Source organism: Hyperolius riggenbachi, chromosome 10 (assembly GCF_040937935.1).
Source record: "Hyperolius riggenbachi isolate aHypRig1 chromosome 10, aHypRig1.pri, whole genome shotgun sequence".
NCBI classification, from domain to species: Eukaryota; Metazoa; Chordata; class Amphibia; order Anura; family Hyperoliidae; genus Hyperolius; species Hyperolius riggenbachi.
Window position 1 is genome coordinate 74,216,374 of NC_090655.1, and position 17,494 is coordinate 74,233,867.

At 43.2% G+C, this 17,494-nt stretch overlaps 1 protein-coding gene and 1 long non-coding RNA gene across 7 annotated transcripts in view; one reads left to right on the plus strand and one right to left on the minus strand.

Annotated features, from left to right (window-relative positions):
• The window catches only part of LOC137534238 (uncharacterized), a 372,799-nt gene that overhangs the window by 179,050 nt on the left and 176,255 nt on the right, over positions 1 to 17,494 (plus strand). The window lies entirely within an intron of this gene.
• Positions 1 to 17,494, minus strand: part of HECTD2 (HECT domain E3 ubiquitin protein ligase 2) — a 146,176-nt gene that overhangs the window by 67,181 nt on the left and 61,501 nt on the right. The window contains exons 4-5 of the mRNA XM_068255639.1: positions 4,346 to 4,448; positions 2,747 to 2,836 (exon numbers count right to left, since the gene is read on the minus strand). Coding sequence (XP_068111740.1) covers positions 2,747 to 2,836; positions 4,346 to 4,448 — 193 coding nt within the window. The remainder of the gene's footprint in view (positions 1 to 2,746; positions 2,837 to 4,345; positions 4,449 to 17,494) is intronic.

Sequence of the window (17,494 nt, forward strand, 5' to 3'; positions counted from 1 at the left end):
TACTGGGGTACTTATTGGCTCGCTAACTATACTGTGGTACTACCTGTACCTGACTATTCTGGGGCACCACCTGCACCTGGCTACTCTATTCTGGGGCACCACCAGCACCTGGCTAATCTATTCTGGGACACCACCTGCACCTCGCTAATCTATTCTGGTGCACCACCAGCACCTGGCTAATCTATTCCGGGGCACCACCTGCACCTGGCTAATCTATTCTGGGGCACCACCAGCACCTGGCTAATCTATTCTGGGACACCACCTGCACCTGGCTAATCTATTCTGGGGCACCACCAGCACCTGGCTAATCTATTCTGGGGCACCACCTGCACCTGGCTAATCTATTCTGGGGAACCACCTGCACCTGGCTAATCTATTCTAGGGCACCTATAGCTTGCTAGCTACACTGGGGCACCACCTGTACCTGGCTATCTATACAGGAGCACCTGTACCTCTCTGCCTACACTATGGCATCTGTACATGTCTACCTACACTGGGTTACATACAGGTCCTTCTCAAAAAATTAGCATATTGTGATAAAGTTCATTATTTTCTGTGATGTACTGATAAACATTAGAGTTTCATATATTTTAGATTCATTACACGCAACTGAAGTAGTTCAAGCCTTTTATTGTTTTAATATTGATAATTTTGGCATACAGCTCATGAAAATACAAAATTCATATCTCAAAAAATTAGCATATTTCATCCGACCAATAAAAGAAAAGTGTTTTTAAAACAAAAAAAGTCAACCTTCAAATAATTATGTTCAGTTATGCACTCAATACTTGGTCGGGAATCCTTTTGCAGAAATGACTGCTTCAATGCGGCATGGCATGGAGGCAATCAGCCTGTGGCACTGCTCAGGTGTTATGGAGGCCCAGGATGCTTCAATTGCGGCCTTAAGCTCATCCAGAGTGTTGGGTCTTGCGTCTCTCAACTTTCTCTTCACAATATCCCACAGATTCTCTATGGGGTTCAGGTCAGGAGAGTTAGCAGGCCAATTGAGCACAGTAATACCATGGTTAGTAAACCATTTACCAGTGGTTTTGGCACTGTGAGCAGGTGCCAGGTCGTACTGAAAAATGAAATATTCTTCTCCATAAAGCTTTTCAGCAGATGGAAGCATGAAGTGCTCCAAAATCTCCTGATAGCTAGCTGCATTGACACTGCCCTTGATAAAACACAGTGGACCAACACCAGCAGCTGACATGGCACCCCAGACCATCACTGACTGTGGGTACTTGACACTGGACTTCAGGCATTTTGGCATTTCCCTCTCCCCAGTCTTCCTCCAGACTCTGGCACCTTGCTTTCATCCGAAAAAAGTACTTTGGACCACTGAGCAACAGTCCAGTGCTGCTTCTCTGTAGCCCAGGTCAGGCACTTCTGCAGCTGTTTCGGTTCAAAAGTGGCTTAACCTGGGGAATTCGGCACCTGTAGCCCATTTCCTGCACATACCTGTACACGGTGGCTCTGGATGTTTCTACTCCAGACTCAGTCCACTGTTTCCGCAGGTCCCCCAAGGTCTGGAATCGGTCCTTCTCCACAATCTTCCTCAGGGTCCAGTCACCTCTTCTCGTTGTGCGCCGTTTTCTGCCACAATTTTTCCTTCCCACAGACTTCCCACTGAGGTGCCTTGATACAGCACTCTGGGAACAGCCTATTTGTTCAGAAATTTCTTTCTGTGTCTTACCCTCTTGCTTGAGGGTGTCAATGATGGCCTTATGGACAGCAGTCAGGTCGGCAGTCTTACCCATGATTGCGGTTTTGAGTAATGAAGCAGGCTGGGAGTTTTAAAAGCCTCAGGAATCTTTTGCAGGTGTTTAGAGTTAATAAGTTGATTCAGCTAATTAGGTTAATAGCTCGTTTAGAGAACCTTTTCATGATATGCTAATTGTTTGAGATAGGAATTTTGGGTTTTCATGAGGTGTATGCCAAAATCATCAATATTAAAACAATAAAAGGCTTGAACTACTTCAGTTGTGTGTAATGAATCTAAACTATATGAAAGTCTGTTTATCAGTACATTACAGAAAGTAATGAACTTTCTCACAATATGCTAATTTTTTGAGCAGGACCTGTATAGCTCGCTACCTATACTGTGGGGGAACCTGTACCTTGCTAACCTATACTGTGGGCACTTATGGCTGGATACCTATACTGAGGGCACCTATAGCTGGATACCTAATCTGGGGAACCTATACCTAGCTAGGACAGGGGGTCGAGGTGACACCGGGGAACCTAGAGGGGGGGGGGGGCGAAAGAGGCACAGGGGGAACAGAGGGGGAGAAAATAGGCACAGGGGGAACAGAGGGGGTTAAAAGAGGCACAGGGAGAACAGAGATAATACGGGGAGATGAGGTGACACAGAGGGAGACAAATGAGGCACAAACTGAGGTGACACAGAGGGGGACAAAAGAGGCATAGGGAGAACAGAGGGGGACAAAAGAGAATGGATTCGGGTTAAAAATGGACACGGTTCTTATCTCATTTGTTAACCAGGGACTACCTGTATTTTGCTAGTATTTGGCCCCACCCACATCATGTAATAACCACGCCCACTTTTTCGCCTTTTCAGTAGGGGGTGGTACATTTGCCTAGGGATGACTCACAAAGGGGTACATGTACTAAAAAAAGTTGAGAACCACTGCTTTAGCACATCCAAATCCTGTACAAATGCAGATGGATGAATATTAACACTACTGCAAAAGTATAGGCAAACCTGCTCAATTTCAATACTTACGGTATTTATTAAGGCATCATAGACAGTGTTTAAAAACTTGGTATTGATTCTGGAGTCTTCAACAGTATTAACAGAAGTATTTACATCTCTCTGTGAAAATCAAGAAAATTAAAATTATTTCTGGTGGACAAAAAGGTAAAAGAATAAGCAGAAAGAAATCAAATGGCTAAGGGTCCCTTTCCACTATCAATGTTTGAAGGGAACCTGAGCAGTTTGTTCAGTCGCGATCAGCCCCGTTAATAGGCTCAGTCAGGTCCAGTCTGGGTCTTCCTGCACATGCACAGTAGATCCGGACTGATGCGACTGAGCCCATTCCCGGGGCTGAACTGTAGACCGGAGGAGGATGGCGCGGGACTCACAAGTGTTTATGCTGCTGTGAGTATCAAATCTTTTTTTCACTGCTCTGGTACACTTTGAAGGTATTTTATTGATAAGGTGTGGAAATATTTCCTGGGTGAAAACCTAGGAAACGGGATAATGAATAGGGGCCTAGGAACCCTCCTTTGCAAAACTGCTGCAAAATATGGGTAAGCAAGGCTGATCTGTTGTAGCCTTACTATTATTCCCATTCAGCTACATAACTGGAAGAGCAGTTGTCTCCAAATCCTGCCCCTCACAAAAAACCGAAGGTGCTGCCTTATCTGTGGTGACAACTAGGAGACCCATCTACTAGGAATCCTATAAGAAAGGTGGCCACCATCACTGCCCCCATCCAAACAAGTGTGGTGACAGCAACACTTCCCTCAATCAGAGAGGAGGGTAAAAGAGCCCCCTAAAACCCTGGGCTCCACTGTGGCCACAGGGACTGCTTCCCATATACTTACACCTCTGCCTACTTGGTGAATTATATAATATATAGCAAAGTCCCCAGTATCTGGCACCGGCAGGGATCGCCTGATGCCAGATACATGTGCTGGAAGAAAAAGCACAAACCTCCCCCCACCTTTACGCAGTGCATACTAAGGGCCTGAGCCCACTGGTGCAGTTGTGTCCGCTTTTCAGTTACACATCAATGTTCGAGATGCTGAGAAGTGGACAGAAGTGGACACAACTGCGTCAGTGGGCTCAGGCGCTATCCAACGCTGTCTTCTAACCTTCCTGTAGCTCCTAGAAGCTTTCCGGTGTCTTCCGTGCATGGCTCCCTGCATGACACCTGACGCAGGTGGGGCCATGTGACACCCCAGGAGCCGTGCACAGATGCCAGAAACCCGCTAGGCGCTACAGGAAGGTTGGAAGACAGCGTTGGAGGCTCGGTAAGTATTTAATTCCCTGCCACCTGCAACACCGTCCCCATTAGGGCATGCTGGTTAGTTGAGACGTCCAGTGGCCTGAAATATTATCATACACAGCAATTTACATATTCGAATATTTGTTACGTCCCCTTTTAACGAAAACCTGAAGTTTGTGAGCGCTGATACAAAAGATTTACCTTTGCTCAGTATTCTGTTAAGAGCCCTCACTGCAACGTGTGTTTTTTGTTCTGGTTTTTTTTTATATCCTCCCAGTATCCATGTGAGAACTACCGCCGTGTATTCTTTATAAAAAAACCTTATTGACAGAAGTAAAAAAAGACCTCCACAGAACGCTTTAGATTACTACCTTGAAAGCCGCATTTAACTCCAAGAATGAATCAAACGTGGTTAAATAAAAGTCGTGCACAGCTTTCCATTCCCCCGTGGATTTAGCTTTGTCCAGGTCTATCCTGCAAAAACACAACACACACGTGCAGGAAAACAATCAATCGCTGGAGCATTTGTCTAGGGAAAATAGTCATTTCTTGCATTACTTTACATTGCTGTTTGATTTTCGGACAGGAATTTGTTGTAATGGTCAATAAAAAACTGAAGGAGACTATGAACACCAGCTGTAAAGCAGATCTATAGCACAAAATAAAAAAAGAGAGAACAAACAAAATCTATGCAGTAGAGTCTCATTAATTCAGCACAGGTGGGATTGCCTGATGCTGGATATCTGTTCTTGCCAGTTGCAACTGGCGTACACTCAACACTAACCCCACCCCCAACCCATGGATGAAATGCAGAGCCTAGCACAGCGCAAACGACTTACAAATCCTCTGGGTACTAGTCGTCTACAGTCCTGCAGCTGCCTTGCTGCCTCTCCTCTGTACGGCTCCTATACATCATGTGACCTGATGAGGGTCAGGACTGGACTGAAGAAGACCGGCCCCTGAGGATTTGTAAGATGTTTCCATTAAACTGGGCTCTTCAAACTTTAACAGGAAGCCCCCCCCCCCCCCCCCCCCCCAAAGGCATGCCGGTCAGTAAGCTCATTAGCAGCTTAAATGGAGTTTTCTCGTTTGAGATAAGTGCACTGCTTTTGACATCAGTCAGCAGAACGTGTGCTGTAAATTCTTGGAATGCTTTGATCTCTCTCTTCTATCAAAACATATAGAAACTGAAAGCAGAAGTCCTCTGTTATTGACACACACTTCCCCTATTGACAAGTGATCATACATACACCTTACAGCAGTACTAATTAGAAGGCAGGAGAGGTAAAGAAGAAGAAATTTAAAAAAAAATGTGCAAAATTAATTTGGTTTTGAGTGCTTGCAAGCCTCTAAATTGGCTGCTAAAGGGTTAACACCGTTGGGTGCCTGAGTACTGGTTAACTGGGACTTAACTGTACGTGTATGTGTAGATATATCATATACACCTTGTACCATTGATGTGTACTGGTGTTTGCCGTAAGTTCACGGCTTGAAGAATCTTTGTCCTTGACACTCCCTCTTCACCTTCTGTTCTGTGATAGGGCGGGAGGAATTTGACACAAGAAGGAGAGTGTAGGACAGACAGGGTTGCAGATGCCTTTTTTTTTTTTTTTTTTTGCAATTATTACTTAAAATTACTGTAAATAGAAACTTTTTTCACCATATCTGCTATACAGTACATGATTACATTCATGGGCATGAAGAGCAAAATAGTGTGGTGTATACTAAATTCTTCTGATCTGCTCAAGGTAACGCAGCCGAACTTAAGTTTCCTTCACGGGATCTCATCTTTGCTATGTTAAACATATATAGCCCTTAACACCACAAGTTATCGGAGACTGAATGAACGCTACTTGCCCTTCAGTGACGATACATATCTGTTTGCATTGTCAGACCATGTGGGAGCATATTTCTAACAATACAGCAAAATATACTAAAAAAAAACTTGCAAGAATTCTGAAATGAGCAGCATTTTTTTTTGTATATATCCTTAAAGGGGAACTCCAGTGAAAATAATGTAATAAAAAAAAGTGCTCAATGTTTACAATCATTATGTATAACTGATTTAGTCAGAGTTTGCCCATTGTAAAATCTTTCCTCTCCCTGATTTATATTCCGACATTTATCACATGGTGACATTTTTACTGCTGGCAGGTGATGTCACTGAAAGTAGCTGCTGCTTGCATTTTTGGCAGTTAGAAACAGCTGTAAACAGCCATTTCCCACAATTAAACGAGGTTCACAGACAGGAAACTGCCAGGACCATGGAGGGGTTTCACCACAATATCAGTCATACGGCGTCCCCTGATGAAGTTTGTGAAAAGGAATAGATTTCTCATGTAAAAGGGGGTATCAGCTACTGATTGGGATGAAGTTCAATTCTTGGTCACGGTTTCTCTTTAACATAAAAAAAAAAAAAAAAAAAAAAAAAATCTAAGCTGGAGTATGGTCACTAAACGCAAAGAGTTAAGCTATGGAAGATGACAGATTTACTTATGCTTCTATAATTGCCTGCTATTTCAATTTGCAATTGATCAACATTGGTTCTCAGTTTACCTGTGCAGGAAGCGGAGGGGAGGGGCCCTATCCAAAGTTTCACAGGGGGGCCAGTGATTTCTAGTTATGCCCATGATTATATCCACTGAAAGAGGAAAAACATTTATCCAGCACAAAGTAGGAACTTCTAAGTGAAAAAGGTTTACTGTTGCCCTTTTGTTTTATTTATAAAGTGATGGTGCCTGACAAGAATGTTTGCTGTATACTTTTGGACTTTGTGTCATCTGGTCAATGTACCACTACTGTTTTTTTCCTTCTACTACATTTGTTTCTATATGAATGGTTTTATACAAAATTGAGGGTGGCTTTTATAGTGCTAGCATGATGGAAAACTTTACTTCTGATGCAAGATGGATTTACATTCCCCTTACAAAGTGTAATCTTGTTCTGCAGTCTTTGGATTATTAACCTGCAATTTATTTTCTGGTACTGCATTTATTGTTTCTGAGTCCAAAAAGCAAAAGCTCCCTATTTGTCATTTCTTAGTTTGAAGCATACCTACTATTCATTATTGACTATACAGTTATCCAACCTGACTTTGACCAAAAGTAATGTCATCTGGGAAAAGTCAATGTACCTATCACCACCTCCTCCTGTTTAGCTGGTACTGGCCTCTTGCATAATAAAATATCCACTTCAATATGTCCAGTCAGTGGCGGACACAGCCAGCAGTGGGCCCCTGTGCAAAATATCAATTGTGGGCCCCCCTGACCTGCCGCGGCAAAAAATGGGCGTGGATAGAACCTGCGGCGCGTAGCGACGCGGCAAAAAATGGGCGTGGCAATGACCGGATAAGGGCGGGGCTAACTGTAATTTAAAGTGATCCCGGGGTGAGAGTGATATGGAGGCTGCCATATTTATTTCCTTTTAAACAATACTAGTTGCCTGGCGGCCCTGCTGATCTATTTGGCTGCAGTAATAAACTGAATTACACCAGCAACAAGCATGCAGCTTAATCTTCTCAGTTCTGACAATATTGTCCGGGTGGGGGGCCCGACTTCTATCCTCCCTCCCTCACCTCGGGGGCCCCCCTCCCGGTATGCGCGGCGGCCGGCGGGAGAGCAGAAAATACAGGAAGTCTCCGGGGCTGCAGCAGACGCTAGAGGCAGCTGCCGCTTGGTCTCCTGTGTCTCCAACTTTGTACACTGCTCGCTACTTCCTGGTTTAGTAGCGAGCAGTGTACAAAGTTGGAGACACGGGAGACCAAGCGGCAGCTGCCTCTAGCGTCTGTTGCAGCCCCGGCAGGAGACTTCCTGTATTTTCTGCTCTCCCCCCGCATGAGGGAGGGGGGCCGAGGTGAGGGGGGAGGACAGGAGTCGGGGCCCCCCAGGTTAAAAAAAAAATAAAAAGTAGAAACCCCAGCAATACTGGGAACTTCAGGGGCCCTCGTGCGGCGGCACGGCCTGCACGGCCGTATGTCCGCCACTGTGTCCAGTACAATACCGCTATTTATACAGTGCACAGATTTTTTTTTATCCTTTTTGCCCTGCTGACATAAACTCTCTCAAACTATTATCTCTTTTTCAGGCACTTTTATTTTATACAAGAGCTTGTTCTTAAAAATGAATAAAGTGATCTACTGGATTGATGTTCTGCTTCAGTAAAACAGATTTGTAGACTGGACATAGTGGCAAGAATACAACTTATAAAATGTACTGTGGATATTACAAATTTACCTGGAGAAATAAACGCCCTATTATGGCTAAAGTTTCATAGACACACGTGCAACTTTTCCGCCCAACTATAGTCCACACTTGGACTCTTGGATGATAGTTGGGCATGTGTATGCATGACAAACTAGATGAGCAACTGATAACAGGCTGTTTGCCCGATCCAACTGGTGGATCAACTCGCACGACTTTTGGGCTGATATCGTCATGTGTGTACAAGATCAAATGTGGCCATATCGTGCAGTCTGTCCTCCCGATTGCATGTGCAGTATGTAAATGAGATGGTTGTTCAGTTAGTTGGTGCGCAGAAAATACAAGTCGTGCAATCGCTTGGTCGTGCGGTCTGTCATATCATCGGGTCGCTTGTACTGAAAAGTTGCAATGGTATACGAGCCTTGAAACAGAGTTCGACAAATGCATAACTAGATCACTCCTTAATATGATTTTAGGTTCAGTACAGCCTATCTTCTGAAGAAGTTATTTTGCATCTTTTATTAGCTGCTATCTCTTGAAGCAGTTGGTTCCCAAGGGGTCCAATTCGACACTATTTGACAACTACCATACTTGAATTGCACTGTTTTTCATGTACTTTGCTAAATGATCTGACTCTTTCAATAAAAATGGAGATAAAAAGAAAAAGGTATTTTGCATGTTTGGGTTTCGACTGCACTTGGTGGTTGCCTGAGGACGGCCAAAATACGCTAGACAGTCGCACGTAATGAGCTATAATGATAGAGCAGCCACATAACTAATAGTAATTCTTTCCAGCGAGGACTATTGACATTTTACAAAGGTCACTCTATATCAAATTATACTGTGTTAGTTTGGAAGGGGTGGGATTGCTAAAGTGCCTGTTTTTTAGCTAATCGCACTGTAAAAAGGTAGAGCAGTTGGAGAGGAAAGGCAGATAGTAAAATGTTCCCTTATGAGCAAATAGAAAGCTTTCACATTATGTAATTCTGATTGCAGGAAGGACACTGAGCTAAAACACCATAATCCTAAAGTTCTAACGTGTACCCAGCCATTATGGTAGCTAGTGGAACGTGGTTATACGGAGCCTGGGAATAAAGAATAGAAAGTTTTACAAAATACACAAGGAAGTGGAAATATTTCTCAGGGTTTTGTAGCTCACACTTCTAACGCCATAATATGGGCATCTGGCTCACCAATGGTCTTATGCATTTCAAGACTTCCATTCATCTCCTAGCAACTTAAAAACCGAACCGATATCCATTTTGTTGAAGTTTGAGCTGGCTAGAGTATGTAAAATTATGCACACAAGCGCAATAACCAAAACAGACAATAACGCCCGTTAGTCGACGATCGTTTTGTGTGTACAGTGGCTGCCAATCGATCCTGCAACTGAACACCCTTCCCATTCATTGATCTAAGTCCCCGTGTGAATGGCCGTCTGAGATGGAGCTGTCATTCACAAAAACCGATACTTGCACGTCCACGCATTACTGCCTGTTTGTGTAGTAATACTACGAATTGGAAAATTATGCGTGAGGACATCTTGTGGCCAAATAGTAAAATTACATTTACAAACTTTTTTTTTATTAAAAATTTTTCTACATTTGAAATTAACCCCTTACCTCCCACACTCCACAATGGTTACCCCCAGAAAAAAATGACAATTTTTTTTTTAATTACACAGTTAAAAAATACATAAACAGGTACTTTATGGACTGAACTTTTTTTAATATGTCTGTCAAGAAGGTATATCACTGTTCATTTTTAAACTATGGGCTTGTAAATAGTGACTGACTCAAAACTGAAAAAAATGCGCCTTTTATTTGCAAATAAAATATTGGCACCATACATTGTACTAGGGAAAAATTTTAAACGTTGCAATAACTGGGACACATAAAATGTGTGGGTTTTAATTACGGTAGCATGTATTATTTTAAAACAATAATGGCCGAAAACTGAGACATGAATATTTCAAATTTTTTTCGTACTTAAAATAATTCTTAGCAAAAAGTACTCCCAAAGAAAGCCTAATTGGTGGCGAAAAAAACAAGATATAAATTGTTTCGTTGTGATAAGTAGTAATAAAGTTATAGGTGAATGAATGGAAGGAGCGCTATTGCTCTGATGTTTAAAGTGGATCCGAGATGGAACTTTTATTCATTGCATAATTGTGTTCCTTACATACAGTTTTTTGTTTTAATACTTAATTCCCTATAAACTAAACTAGCCTCGCCCACAGCTTCTCCAAAACGCCAAGGGACTCAGACCCATGTAGCAAGGGCTTATGGGAGCTCAGTCTGGGCAGGAGGAGGATACTAGCCAGAGATTTCAGAGGCAGAAGGGAAGGGGGAGTGAATTGTTCACAGGCTGAGTGGTGGAGCTGCAGTTGCAAATTACCTGTGTAATGATGACAAACAGAACATGACCACACTCATTGTATCACAGGAATAAATCATCATAAACTGTTGAAGCTGTATGCAGCCAAATTTGCTGTGTAAACTTTCTAAACTTTAACTATAACAAGTAACTTGTCTATATATCTTATCTAGTTTTTCATCTCGGATCCGCTTTAAGGGGAAAAAACCTTGGAGGTGAAGTGGTTAAAGCAAGTTATCAGCGATTTCATCGGGTCTATATTTCTGAAACATATTAAAAATGCACTGATGTATGTTATTGTCAAACTGCGTGTTTGTTTTGTTTTTTTGTATTTAAAATACTTTCTTCCAAAATCTTGCAGTTGTACATTTTTTTTAAATTTCACATTTGCATGTGATCTGAATGATTATTTTATTCAGCGCTGCAGTTAACAAGACGCAACAGATATTTGATATTTACCTGCTCCAGTACTGCTATTGGTCTCCTCTGATCTTCCTGACAGCCACATGCTCTATGCAGCATTCCTCTAGCTCCTGATCACATGACATGCATTCGGAGGTATGCAGCATAGAACGTTTGGCTGCCAGTAAGATCAGAGGAGACCCGAAGCAGCGCTGGAGCAGTTAAATCTTAGATAGGTGGGAACGGGGAAGAAGACCTAGCCCCCATAGCCCCCCATTGTTCCCCCGATAGTTATGCCACTTAGTTTGAGGCTCTTCAATAAATATTAAATCTTAATAAATAATTTGACCCACAACTTAGACTGTTATGGATTTTGGCCCCTTACGTGATTAAGTTCGACACCCCTCTACAATATCTAAGGGCTCGTTTCCACTAGTGCGGCGTGCTCTCGCAGACGCACGCCGGCACTGAGCGGGTGGGCGGGATCACAGGCGAATCCCATGAGCCGTGCCATGCACGGCTATGGGACTCGCAGCCTCTGCCGCGAATTCTGCGGGGGGTTCCGACCGAATCGCTCCCGCAAGCGATTCGGCCGCGGCGCCGTTATCCCCTATGGCAGAGTTTCCCCGTGCGATTCATGTGCGGAATCGCGGCGGAAGCCGCGATAGTGGAAACGGGCCCTAAAGCTTTTCCTATAAATAGATAAATATAATGTTTGTTTGTTTTTTTTTTTCACTTCAGGTGCCCTTTTAAAGAGAATCTGTACTCTAATATTCTTACAATAAAAAGCATACCATTCTATTCATTATTTTCTCCTGTGCCCCTCTGTGCTGTTTCTGCCACTCTCTGCTGCAATCCTGGCTTGTAATTAACAGTTTTAGGCAGTGTTTACAAACAAACTAACCAGCTTCTAATAGGCTCAGCTAAGCATAGAGTGTGAGTCATTCAGAGTATGCAGGGGGCCTGCAGAGGGTGTGTATCGCTTCTACCAATCACAAGCAGCCCTGCACATTCCACACAATCAAGCTTTAGCCCAACAAACAGGACAGAGGAAAGATACATTGATTTATTACAGAGACAGTGCAGTTAGGAAAGACTGCAGTAAGCCAGAGCAGATTAGAACAGGCATAGGAACTTATAGGATAGAAGAACTAAGGCTGAAAAATTTGTTACAGAGTCTCTTTAAGGGTAGCAGGAAAAAAGGGCACCGGTGGCTAGTGGACAAAAAGGGTGCCGCCATAGACTCTACTGCAATTATTGTTAATACGGTTCACCTCAAAGCAAAGGACAATGTTCTAGCAGATTGGTTAAGCCTCCAGGAGCTAAATCAGAGCAACTGGTGTCTGAAGAAAGAGGTCTTTCTGACAATTTGCAGCAAGTGGGGTCTTCCATCCATAGACCTGTTTGCTGCATGGAATGATGCACTTCTTCCCAGATTCTGCTCCTTCAATCCCAGAGGCTCTCCAATATGTCGAGACGCATTTATGCTCCCTCTGGTGTCTGGTGCACCCTCCCCTGAGTGAAGGCGAACAGAAGCCAATAATTACACTTACCGGTAATTGGTTTTCTGTGAAGCCTTCACGAAGGATGAACCTACCCACCCAAATCTAACGGTAAGTCTCCTACTGAATCAAGGTTCTAGTCAATGCACTGAGGATCGGTAGGAGGGTTGGCTATTTAAACTGTACCTTGTGCTTCCTGTCCCCTAGGCAGGCGGGGCTATCTCCAGGTTCATATCCCTCGTGAAGGCTTCACAGAAAACCAATTAACAGTAAGTGTAATTATTGGCTCCTGCAGGGGGGTTGTTTAGGGCTAGGCACCACCCGGGGCCAGTTAGGGTTAGGCAACACGGGGGGGGGGGGTTAGTTTTAGGCACCACCAGGGGAGGGTTCTGTGAGAGAGTGGGGTTGGGTTAAGCTATATTGTTGACTTACGTTACGATTTTTAACGGTAAAATATTTTCGCTATCAAGTCTTTTAAAACTGTATTTATTGTTAACCAATTTCGTTGACAATGTTTATAGTTATGAGATTTCATTATCCACCGGCGCCACTTTGTTATCCAACCGGGCCCTTTTTTCATGCACACCTTTTAAGCATTACTCCCTCTAAAACTGAACAGGGCAAAGGAAGTCAAGAAGTACAGCATTTATCCTCCAGGTGGCACTGGTGCTGTACTGAAGATCATATGATGACTTGGACAGTTACCCAGACATCCTAATAGTGATGTGTGCACTACATTTGGCAACCAGCACTTTGAATTAGTGAAAACGCTAAGTTTTCATAAGGATAGCAATTGCATTCGTTTCATGCAGTTTGCTGTTCTTTTTGCTTTTTTCATCTATAGAACATCAGGCTCAGAATATAAAAATACAGCGAGAATATTCTGCATCTTTGTAACACGTTTCCGGATTTTAGCCTGCCAAGAACACTCTGCTGCTGAAGTAGCATATCAAAGCCCCTACCTATATTTGGGGGCTGCAATAAATTGTCATCACTGCATGTTTACTAAAGTCGAAGGCAGAGCACAGAGATTTTTATCACCTCGGTTGTATTTAAGTTTTTTGTTTAGAACTATTGTGTAGCACATTACATATCACAAATGATAATGCTCTGAAATGAAATGCTCTCATACTACATGGAGGTGGTAAAATTAGCCAATCAACGAATTCGGTGCCAGGTATTAACGAAATTTGCTAACGAGAACCATCGTTGTCAAGGTTTATTAACGATAATTACGGTTTCAAAAACAAACGAGAAATAACGAATAAATATTAACGTTAAATATCGTTACGTACCCTCACACAGAACCCTCCCCTGGTGGTGCCTAAAACTAACCACTCCCCTAGTGGCGCCGAACCCTAATCACCCCCCTGGTGGTGCCTAACCCAATAACTCCCCCCCCCCCCCCCCCCCCCCCCCCCCCGGTGGACCCTAACTCCCCGGTGGTGGTGCCTAGCCCTAACCAACCCCTTGGTGGTGCCTAACCACTCACTCTTCAGAAACACCCTTTTACATATAACGATAATACCTTTGAAAACTGAAAATCTGTAGTTATTAACAAAATAATATGACAAAAACTATACCGTTGTAAACTTCTAAAACAATAACTACCTCAAAAACTATAATGTTGTAATGTTAACGAAATTTTTCGTGGCGCCCTTTTTTCTGCTTTTTTTGCCGTATTAACGATAATTGCATTAAAGTCTATGGTGGCGCCCTTTTCGTCCACCCTCAGCTGGCGCCCTTTTTTTCCTGCTACCACGCACTCCTGGTACACACAATGCAATTTCCCGCCAGATCAACTGGTTGAATCGATAATTTCCGAAAGGTCTGATTTAATTTCCGATCGATTTTTTTCTGATCACTTCTCTTCAAAATCCACCAGAGAAACGACTGGAAATCAGATTGGACCTGTCAGAAATTGATTCGTCCCGTTGGTCTGGCAGGCAATGGCATGGTGTGTTTCAGCATTAGGGCTAGTTCACAGTGCTCAGTTGTATTGTGGAATAATTCTGCATTTCAACTCACTGCCCATACATTTCTATGGGCCAGTTCACAGTACTGCGTTGTATCTATTCACATTATTCTAACTCGATGCATGCGGGCTTTGTATTAAAGTCTATGGCCAGCCTCCATTGCAGTTCACACTTATAACGCCTGCGTTATGCTATGCAAGTGCTGGGAGTCTGGCTAAATTAGCCACAAGCTTGTTTCAGGTGTGTGACTCCCACTACTGCAGCCAAAAAGATTATCAGGACTGCCAGGCAAGCAGCATTCTTTCAAGGGGAAAAAGTGTTGCTTGCACAATTTTGTCAGTCATTTTCGTATCCAAAATAGCATAGTATGGATACAGAGGTGCTAAAAGAATAAAAGTATTTAAAAAGTTTAAAACATAAGGAGGCAGCGGTGGGACTTGCCTCCTCCAAGTAGACACAAAATTGCCAATGTGTTTGTCAAATAGAACAAGTTTATTTACATATTCCAGGGGGCAACGGAACGCGTTTTGAAGGTTTGATCCTGCTTCATCAGGCAAGAACAATGAAGTAATAGCTTATGTGGTCAGTAGAAGAGCCAGACACCTCTTCTAGATACTTTTATCCTTTTGGTGCCTCTGTATCCAAACTACACTATATCAAGTCCACCCCTGGAGGGGTCTCACCTCTTTTTTCCCCTCATCTTTGGAAAGAGACTTCTTAATCCTAAGTGGGGTCAGGATAATATCCCCACCTGCCTGTACAGTGGCTGCCTTGGAGGTAACCCTGCTTTGTGACTATAGCTTATTACTCGATCATGCTTCAACTACCAGAACATACTACACTATATTTGGCTCTTGGTGTCCCTACTCTGTGTTCGGATCCAAAATGTTATTTTCAATTGATGAGAAAATATTTTTTTTTTTCTGACGCGAAAAATTTTAAAAAACTAAAAAATTGCTCCTTGTAAAGTGAAAAATTGCAAAAACATGAAAAATCACACATATTAATGTGAAATACAGTAGGTGTCACAAACGTAATACATCACAAATGTATTAAAAGAAATCAAACTTATTACAAAAAGTTTTTACATTATTTTCACGAAAATGAATGCAAAAAGATTTTTTTTTTCTCTTATCACTAACAGGAAATAGTGTGTGAGCCGCCATATGCCTCTCACTAGAGTGTCTCCTTAACCTCCCTGGCGGTTTATTAAAATCCGCCAGGGGGCAGCAAATACGTTTTTTTTAATTTCTCGCTACATGATAGCCGCTGCTCAGCGGCATCCCCCCAGCCCCCGGCGATCGGAGATCAGGAGATCCCGTTCAAAGAACGGGATCTCCTGGAGGGCTTCCCCCGTCGCCATGGCGACGGGGCGGGATGACGTCACAGACGTCGTGACGTCAAAGGGGATTCCGATCCACCCCACAGCGCTGCCTGGCACTGAATGGCCAGGCAGCGCACGGGGTCTGGGGGGGGGGCGGCTGCGGCGACGCGGATCGGCGGCGATCGGGCACTGCACGCAGCTAGCAAAGTGCTAAATCATGCAAATCGGCCCAGCGGGGCCTGAGCGGTGCCTTCCGGCGGCATAGCCCGAGCTCAGCTCGGGCTTACCGCCAGGAAGGTTAATGAGTGGAGTCCAGATGAAGAAAAAAAATACAAATAACAGATGAGTAGTGACCTACAGTATAGTGAGTGGCTTTAAAGGATATATGGTGACATGTGACATGATGAGATAGACATGTGTATGTATAGTGCCAAGCACACAAATAACTAGAGTGTGTTCCTTTTTTTCTTTTTTCTGCCTGAAAGAGTTAAAAATCAGGCATGCAAGTGACAGTTTCTGTCTGGGTCAGAACTGGGTCTGACTATAGCGTAACATTTACAGATAAGGAATTACAGCCATAAAACACTTTCCTGGCTAAAAATAGCTACTGAGAGCAGGAAGCAGATAAAATTGTCAATAGTTCATAGATTTTAGCTCTGGCATACTTTAATGAATGTGTCATTGAGCAGACAATTGAACAGCAAAAACATAAAAAGCTAAATTTAGAATGTCTCCAGGCCACTCCATAAAGTTACTGTAGAGCTGTAAATAATATATTGAATGAAATTGCCTATATTTTACAATATTTACTTCAGTGACGTATCTAGAGGGGTGCAGGCATGTCTAAAAAGTAATTTTCAGGAATAGAAGGATAGATACAATTGTTTTTCATTCGTTTATTTTCACCTTGTGTTTCCTTTAATGCAGAGATATAGTAAGTCGTGCCGTGTGCTACAATACCAGTTTCAACCAAAAGGTGGTTTAGCAAGTGATGCGAGTAAAGTGTATACCACTCTAACCAGAGAACTTAGGAACTTTGTGGGGCGGGACTTCTGCACTCTTGCCATAGAGAGGTCCCAACTAATGCAAATCCCAGATTTACTGGAATCTCAGCCTTGTATTTTCACTTCTGTTTGGCTGAATGGTCTCAAGGGGGTATAAAATCTGTTCTTTCATCTTGCAATGTTCTGCGTTCTTTAGCATTTCTTCTGGTCGTGCCTATTAGCACACATTACTCTTGCCTATTATCTGTCTCTAGTCTCTGGGTTTATTGCAGGCAGCTATTCTTATCACCTCTATAGTCACAGGGTGAAAAACATCTAGCAGCGGTTCTTTCCCCAATCGCTCGTGCATGGCTGCTAAACATGCCATAATTGTCTGTAATTTCAGGCCCGACGCCTGATTTTCAGAACTGCTCTTCTGAGAGGTTTTACGGCGTGATAAAAAAACGATGTACAAAATGACCCCTGCGGCTACAACGTGTTCGTCGTGATTTTCTCCTTCCCATCCTGAAGCGTGATGATTCCTTTCTGCAGAAATGGGAACGAGCGCAATATTGCAGCTCCATTATTTTCCCAAAGGAAGCCTGGGCAATTTATTAGACACGCTCTGTGAAACAGAGATTAAAGGTTATTTGTGGCGAGCCTCACCAACACCTTCGCCTTCTGCGGAGCGACTATGTGCCCAGCGGGTATTGCCAGCTTTTATGTCAAAATGTAACATGCCATGCTAGTTCATAATG